The sequence below is a fragment of the Benincasa hispida genome, chromosome 1 (assembly GCF_027475165.1).
Source record: "Benincasa hispida cultivar pf3 chromosome 1, pf3_genome.v1.1, whole genome shotgun sequence".
Classification (NCBI taxonomy): Eukaryota; Viridiplantae; Streptophyta; class Magnoliopsida; order Cucurbitales; family Cucurbitaceae; genus Benincasa; species Benincasa hispida.
In genome coordinates this window covers 6,219,378-6,228,055 of record NC_143478.1, presented here as the reverse complement: position 1 = coordinate 6,228,055, position 8,678 = coordinate 6,219,378, and the positions used below count along the sequence as shown (strand labels likewise).

The following is an 8,678-nucleotide window of genomic DNA, read 5'->3' as shown; positions in this document are numbered from 1 at the left end:
CAGTAAGATGATTAGTGTCAATTTAAAAACCAAATAAACATATCGTGGCTAGAGTACATTTTCATTTTGAGACTAAAAAATGTCTCTCTGCAATACTTCGAATGACACCAAGTGGGAGTATGACCATCTTAATATACAAGACATAACTACCTTGCTCTTTCGAGTGGCATTGTTCTCTGCTACTAATGATAGGATATCGTACGTCCATACCTAAATATGAAACAACACATATTCAAAACTATGTTAATATTAAAACAATGATAAGCTTATGTGAAGGAACATCTACTTGGAATGCTTGGGGAAATCCACACAAAGAGTACTTCAGAACATAATTTTTATTTCCTTTCACCTTCTTGTTATATAGACCAACCTTATCATTCAATGTAATCTTAAGAGCATCGAGTGTCCTCTCCCAAATAATTGTACCCCACTTTAGACTATTGTAATGATTTATGTCCTCAACGTTCTTAAATAATCTACGATTGACTGCACTTTTCTACTTGTTCTTTCCCATCATTGCAACCTCCGTGTAGACTAAGGTGATCTTAACAACATCATCATTGTTTCCGACCTCCAACTTCTTGTATTATTCTTCTAGTAAATTGATGTCGAATGAGTCCAAAGTCGACATATTACCAAAATACTTCGTTGCAAGTTCTTGTGAGGACTTCTCACTCCAAACAACTTGTATAAGGGACTGCCACAAACCAATAATCAACAAAAAATCGTCTTTCGAAAACGTGATGAACTTTCCTCTAACAGAGAAGTTGATCGAGTCAGCTCTCTTCTTCTTCACTTCCCTCAACAGCATATGGTGGTCAAGTGGGCTGTTGAATACGATGTCAATGTCTACGAATTACCCAAAAACTGTTCTCTTGAACATCTCTAACTGTTGACCGGTAAGCTTCTCTTTCACAAATCTTGTTGGCATTCGCAATGTGGGTCAAGCTCGTTACTTGCCTGGGAAATCGATCAACTTCACATATTTTGAAACTTTTTGACATCTTAAATTACCCCTACATGAAATGAACATTCAATCTATCAGTTAACAGATTCTTAAAAAAAAAATAGTAAACATATATTCTGTTTAAGTCTTACTAGACTCACTCTCAATTGTTTAAGTCTCGATTGTCTCTCTCTAGCTCGTCTCGCTCTAGCTTTCTCCCTCTTGCCTATATTGCTCTCGCCGATCTCGCTTTCGAAAATCTTGCTTTTGCCAATCTTGCTCACATTAATTGAACCATGTCCCTCAACATCCCTTACCTTATTTGAATGCCATAAAACGCAACTTATTTTCGTCCTCAATGCCATAGAACATATCAAAACCCAAAAAACAAACAAGAACCATAAACGACCGATTATTAAACCTTGAAACCCATAGAAACGGCCGGTTGATTCCAATTCAAAACCTACACAGACACAACATGCACAACAAAGATTAAATTCACTTACCTAAGAGCTTCGATTTTGGCAGTAGATAGACGGTTTTGCAAGAAATGTTTGATTGATTTCAAATGCAGCCATAATGAGCGACACAAGAATATTGTTACATTTGAAGAAATTTCAATAAAGCATATGGAAGACAAAAGGGTAATCTAGTATGGTGATGACGTCAGGAGAGGTAATTTGCCATTATTTTAAAAAAAGAGGTCATTTGACATTTTGGGCCCAAATATTGGATCATCCGTATAAATTTTCCTTTTTACATTGGATCTTTAGTTATTAGAGAACTCGAGTCTATTTTCTCATTATTTTCCTCTCATAGATCAAAAAACTTAGTTAATTTAACTTTGCTATACTATTTTCTTTATTGGAAGAACAACGGCTACTTCGGGTTGGGAGTTCAAAAATCAGAACTGGCTCTTTCACGACGATCTTCTAAGTGATTAGTTTTTTTGTTAGCGCTAAATAAGTGAAGTGTTGGCTTTGAGAACTGGACGAACTAGGATGCAGTCGAAGAGTATAATCATATAGGAGAAGTTCTTGCACATTCATTACTTTTGTTTTTGCTTTATCGTTGAGCAATGTCATTGCCTATTTTTCAAAAATCATAATAGGTCATTCTGATCAATTATTTATCTGCCTTTCAAGAAGTATTTGTGGCCCAAATTAACTATAATTCTCTTGTTTTGCAGGATCAATCTATTCAGCATAAATGGACTACTTCACTTCAAGACTCAGGGAAGACAATATCCTTGAACTTCAAATCTTTAATCATTTACTTGAATGTGAGCTCAATCGCGTAGACGATGCTCAGATGAACTAGACGATAGTTCAATAGTGTAGACGATACTAAGAAGCACTAGACGATCGTGTAGATGATACTAAGATGAACTGACGATACTAAGAAGCGTTGGATGATCGTTGAGGAAGAAAGAACACAAGAAGTTAAGTGGTTCGCTGCCTGTCCTAGCACCTTACTATCGATTATTACCTTATACTTCCGGAGAGAGAATTCCCAAGAGGTGAAAATCTAGAACATCGTCCAGAATGTTAAGATAAATTGGACTCATTAATTTAGTGAGTTATTCATGAAAATTGACTCCTCTTGGAAATGTACCACATGCATACAAGATTATGATCAAACTTTTTCCTGTTGTTGTATTCTAATTATGCATATTTCTTAGACTGAACGCCAGGAATCTTCATTACAATTCCACCTAGTTACTGATACTCTCTACATGAAAATAACAAGTCAAATATATGAACATTTAATGGAGATTAACGGTTAATCGTCGGTATAGTAACTTAAATTTTTATGAACGGTTAATCATTCAATCTAAGACGTATCTTACTGCCACACTTTCACCACTCCTCTTGACCAAAATTAAAAACTCATTCAAATCGAAAAAAATTACAAATTTAACTTTCATATATGTTAAATTTATACATGAAACATAATCTAGTTTTATGGTTTCGATTCAATTTGAAGTTTCTAACCATGGATTTAATCTATATAATTGTTTCTTTCGCTACACAAAAAATATCTAACAAGTAGTTCCCCAAAGTGCTTTTGAAGAAATGCTCCTTGCTGGAAATGATAACCCCAGCAGCACGATTCCGCATTTAAAGAGCTTTATTTTCACCCAAATTGAGATAGAATCTGTAGAAACTTCCCCCCCTTTCTGAACCAACTAATCCACAAAGGGAGACACAAGAGGTTTGTTTGAGAAGAATGCCTCCAAGTTATCTACCACCAACCTACACACTTCCATTGAAGATTCATATGTCATAGCAGCAGCATGTGGTGACAATACAACATTATCCAGATTTAAAAACTCTTCAGCTATTACAGGTTCATTCTCAAACACATCCAGTCCAGCTCCACCAATCTCCCCTTGAATCAAACGGCGGATCATCTCCTTTTCGTCGATGATCGCACCACGACCGATATTCACTATCACTCCATCTTTTCCTAATGCAACCATCACCTCCTTGTTAATTATATGGTAGGTTTCTTCAGTCAAAGCACAACAAATTATGAGTACTTCACAGTTGGCTGCAAGTTCATATACGTTGGAATAGTAGGAATATGGTGCCTTTGACTTTTTGATCCTTGAGTTATATGAGATTTTGCAGCCAAATCCTTCCAGCCTCTTGGCAACTTCAGAGCCTATTTTCCCCAATCCAACGATCCCAATTCGCTTGCCGCTCAGCTGCGAAATTTTCCCAAATTCATCCAAATAAAAAATACTCCTTTTCCTTAGTAACATCAGAATCTGTTAAATTTTTGTACTATATGTCGTCCATCCTGTTTGTGTATTTTTCTTTCAATTTGGTCTTTTAATGTTTAAATAGTTTCATCAAGCATTTCTTATGTTTTAACATTTTTCTTAATTAAGTTGGTAGAATCTAAAGATTAAAATATCGATGGTGAAGATTTCAATTTTATGGAGACATAACTAATTAATAAATTTTATTTAGATTATAATTAAGTTGTTTTATCCTAAGTTATGTTAATACTATTCCTATTCATAAATGACAATTATTATTTTTTTTTTAATGTTGAGAAAGTTTTCTAAATTCTTTGAACCTTTAAAAAGTTTGGCAAATTTTTTTAATTTTCTTCTTCTTTAGGAAACCTAATTCTTCCCAAATTTCTAGTAGCTCACCAAGTATTTTGTTCAATTATACTAATTTTAATTTTTTTTAAAAAAAAGTTATAATTGAAAAATGTCAGAAAGCCTTTAACCATAGGAATCAATTTTTAATCAGTACTGGACCTTTAATCCGGAAGGAAAATGGCCTTTCGTAAGCCAAAGCCCTTGCCTCACGAACCGATCTCCCGCCGACACTTTCCTAAGAACGTCGATCAGTAATCCAACCGCCATATCGGCGGCATCTTCGGAGAACACGTTTCTTGCATGGGCAATAGCCACCCCACGGCGGTGTAATTCCGGCAAGTACAAGTGATCGACACCAACGCTGCTAGTGACGACGAGCTTGAGCGAGGGGAGGCAGTCGAGAATGGCGGTGGTGAGTTGAGCAGCGCCACCGCCTCGGATAAGCAAGGCTTGAGTGGATTGGGCATAAGAGGTGAGGAATTGAGTTAGAGAGAGGTTGGAAAGCCATGGTTTTAGGAAATGGAATCTGTTTGTGAATTGGGATTCTAGATATGGAAATATCAAAGGGGGACCTAGAACCAGCACTTGCGGAAGCTCATCCTTGGCCTGGTCTTCGGTTGCCATTCTACTTCTTTGTCACAGTGCTGCCCTCTCCCTAGTTTTGTTCTTTTCTCCTCTCACGTTCCAAAACTTTGTTCCAAACAATTATATTTTTTCTAGTCATGACTCATGAGGTTTGAGTGGATTAGTTTTAAATGGGTTTGAAAAATATTTTTGTTACCTAAACTTTCATTAAACTACATTTTAGTGTTTTGACAATGATTAGGTGATGCACCTAACCACCATATTCTCCTCTCCTCTGCTATATAAATAAACAAATTTTAAAAAAATATATTTTTTAATAAAAAATTCTAATTGAATTGGACACAAAAGAGTTGTATACAAGTTTTTTTCCTTTAAATTTTCGGTTGCCTTTTAAGGCCCGTTTCGACCCCTATTTTATTCACCATCCCTACCGCCTATGAAGCACATATACTTCATGTGAAACAAATAATCAGTATATCGAATATTGATATTTTCAGATACTTTCTCGATACGTATCTGACACGCGACTTGACGTATCTATACTTTCTAGATATCTAACACGTGATTTGACGTATCTATTTTTATGCGTATTTTTTTTTAAGAAAAAAGACAAGTAACTCATCTAATTTTTCCCAATCTAAAATTAGGTAACCTATTTAAAAAGCTCACTACTCGAGTTCAAAACTAAAAGAAAAGAAAAAAAAAAAAAACGGACCAAACCCTACTAGAATCATCTAATCTAATCTCTATCTTTACATTTGAGTCCCCACAAAGTCCACAAAAATATAAACCATTTGGATATCTTCAACAATAAGTTATTCGTTTATCTTCATACTTCTCTCTCTAATATTCTTCTTTTTCTTCTTTGCAATATGAGTCACTTTTCTATTACATTTTCTTAACTATTGTACTTCAACATCTTATATGTTGCTTTTTTTTGTATTCTATTTCAATGTTTATATTCTGTTTTGTGCTATTGTTATTAACCTATATGCTAAATTTATCTATATCCTAGATTTTTTTTTTTTTTAAATGTACCTTCAACGTATCAGTATCCTCGTTTTTTAGAAATATATATATTAAAAAAATATTTAAAAAAATGGTGCATCCTTAGATGTATCCGTATCTTAGATTTTTAGAAGTTGACGAATCTCCGATCATATCCATATCCTGTAGCCGTATCTGTGTCTGTGCTTCATAGCCTACCACTCTTTGTTCTTTAAAGGAAGCATTTACAATACAATTTCCAATTATATAAATCATTATAAAATTTCCTAATAACAAAGGGTAATTAAAAATAAATTCATATAATTTCTAAAGTTGAAATTTAAATATTACAATATGGTAGACCCCATTTGGTAACTATTTCGTTTTTTATTTTAGATTTTTAAAAATTTAGTCTATTTTCTCCCATTTTCTTATCATGGTTTGTATCAATCTTAAGTAGAAAAGTTAAATTCTTAACTAAATTCTAAAAATAAAAACTAATATTTAAAAACTAATTTAAATATATTAATAATTAAAATATGGGTAAAAAGTAGATACCAAAATAAGAAACTTAGAAATGAAAAGGATGTTTATAGTATTAATTTTCAAAAACTAAAATCTCAAAACTAAATAATTATCAAAGAGTCGTAGTTTTTCTAACGGTTAGATATACACTTTTGGCATCCATGATAATATTTGTAACTATTTGAGACAAGAACAAATAAAACTTGGAAAAGTTGTAGATAACAAAACTTTATTACATAGTAATAACAAACTGATATCAAAACTTTTTAAATTAATTAAGTAATAACATTTTTAGGAGTTTTTTTCTTCTTTTATATATATATATATATATCTGAAAGAGGAAGGCAGAAGCTTTTAATTTTATTTAAATATATATCACACACAAGTCGAGAATTGGGATTATAATCCCGGTCCCTGGTTCCATTTGATTAATGAGGTGAAAATTTTTCTTGCTCCCTCCCTCATTCACCATCTAATTGGGGATCTTCCACACTCCTCGGAGTGAGTTCACGAGGGTAAATGGATAACTCTAGATTTAATTATGTACTTTTAAGTTTGTGAGAAATTACTTTTGTACTTTAATGAATAACTAATTAATCTTTGTACTTTACCATTTGTAACAATTCAATCTTTACTGGGAAAAATGTTAATATGATTTTTACATGTGTACATCCATAAATTGATCGTGATCGTTTTTTTATATAAATTGATCAAGTTGTTACATAATAAAAGTTAGTTAACACTTAATTTTAAAGAGATTTTTTATGATGTCAACTACATTGTTACAAATTTTAAAGTATAATGATTAAATTATTACTTATTAAAATATAGGGCTAGTTGCATAAATGGTATTCAGGCTCAAAATAATAAAATATGTAGTACAATGATAAAATAATTGCATATATAGAATAAAAAATGGTAAAAGACTAAAAAGCTCATGCCCAACCACCATTTCGCGCACTTCTTCCTAGTTTTTCAAATTAAAAGTTATCATTGATAGCAACTATCAGTGATAGTCACTGATAGAAGTTATCAGTTGCTACCACTGATAGCTGCTATCAATGGTAGCTTTCAATTTGAAGGATATGCTATCCGTTGCTATTATTGATAATTTCTATAAGTGAATATCATTGATAGTTGCTATTAGTGATAGATTTCAACTTGAGAAATGTGCTATCAGTTGCTATCACTGATAGCTATGATAACTTTCAATTTAGGGTTTTTTTTTTCTTTTCAAAGAAGCCATCTTAATAGTGTGTAATCCTTGTAGCCTATCAGTGCCAATGGAATTCTAGCAATTGGGTTGTCGCCATTCGCCATTGCAACATCTAGGTCAACCTCGTTTGCAAGCGCCGGTTGGATTTCGTCAATTGGGTTGCTTATGTTCGCTATTTCAGCATCTAGGTCACTTCCATTCGGCACTACAAGAAATCACCCATTTTTTGACGCTTAAAATCATTGGAAAATGCTAGAAAACACGTTGAAAGATCCACTCCCGACAAGGTACTAGTCATCGGGAGTTGGTTTGAGAGAAGTCCATCAGGAGTAGAACTCTCGACGCTCAATTACCTACCATCGAGAGTTGGAAACAACTCCCAACGCTAAATATATGGCGTCGGGAGTTTGTAAACAACTCCCAACGCTTAACATATGGCGTCGAGAGTTTGTAAACAACTCCCAACGCTGAACATATGGTGTCAGGAGTTTGAACAAACTCCTGATGCATAATATACGGTGTCGGGAGTTTGTGCAATCCCGACGCATATATTGTCATCGTGGGGAGTTCTCCAAACTCCTGATGGCTGGTAGGTCGTGGGAGTTCAAATTTAGTATTTAACACTGGAATTTGAACTCCTGACAGCTGGAGATAGTCATGTTTTTAAAAAAATTTAATTTGTAATTTTTAGTTTTTATTTTTTTTTTTAGTTTGATTTGAATAACCTATAAAACATTATTAAACAACTCAAACATATTCACGTAACAAATAAAACAAACAAACAAAGTTCATACTATTATTTATTACCTAAAAGAGAGAAAAGTTACAAGATAGTTTACAAAAGAAATATGTCTTCACAAATACATAAAAGAAAGAATATGAAAACAATGTCTGAAACATAGCATCTCCAACAACATTCCAACCTCATCTCCGAACAACATTCTACAACAAAACAAAAATATTCAAATGTCATAAACTTTCATAAACATATAAAAAACTCTAATTTCAACTCCAAAATGAGTATAACCAAACTCAACCCACCCCCCACAACATTCAAACTTCAAAAACATCCACAAACACACAAAAAAAATCTAACTTTCCCCCCAAATCAATTATAACCAAACTCAACCCACCCCTCCTAACATTCAAACTTCATAAACATCCATAAACACACACAAAACTCCAGTTGTTTAGCTACCATAACTGCAAGATAGCCAACAATTCACTATCATAAAGCTACTAATAAGACATAATTAATTTGCTATCATAATTGCAGGATAGCAACATAGTAGACAACTAGA

At 33.4% G+C, this 8,678-nt stretch overlaps 1 protein-coding gene across 1 annotated transcript; it reads right to left on the bottom strand.

Moving 5' to 3' along the window:
* Nucleotides 1-2,838: 2,838 nt before the first annotated feature.
* LOC150038191 (glyoxylate/hydroxypyruvate reductase HPR3-like) lies at nucleotides 2,839-4,780 on the bottom strand. Its single transcript, XM_090311647.1, has 2 exons — nucleotides 4,224-4,780; nucleotides 2,839-3,656 (listed from the first exon to the last, which is right to left on the bottom strand). Exons 1-2 carry the CDS (start codon nucleotides 4,686-4,688, stop codon nucleotides 3,135-3,137), a joined length of 987 nt encoding a protein of 328 aa, XP_090167773.1. The 5' UTR covers nucleotides 4,689-4,780; the 3' UTR covers nucleotides 2,839-3,134.
* Between the last annotated feature and the right edge of the window lie 3,898 nt (nucleotides 4,781-8,678).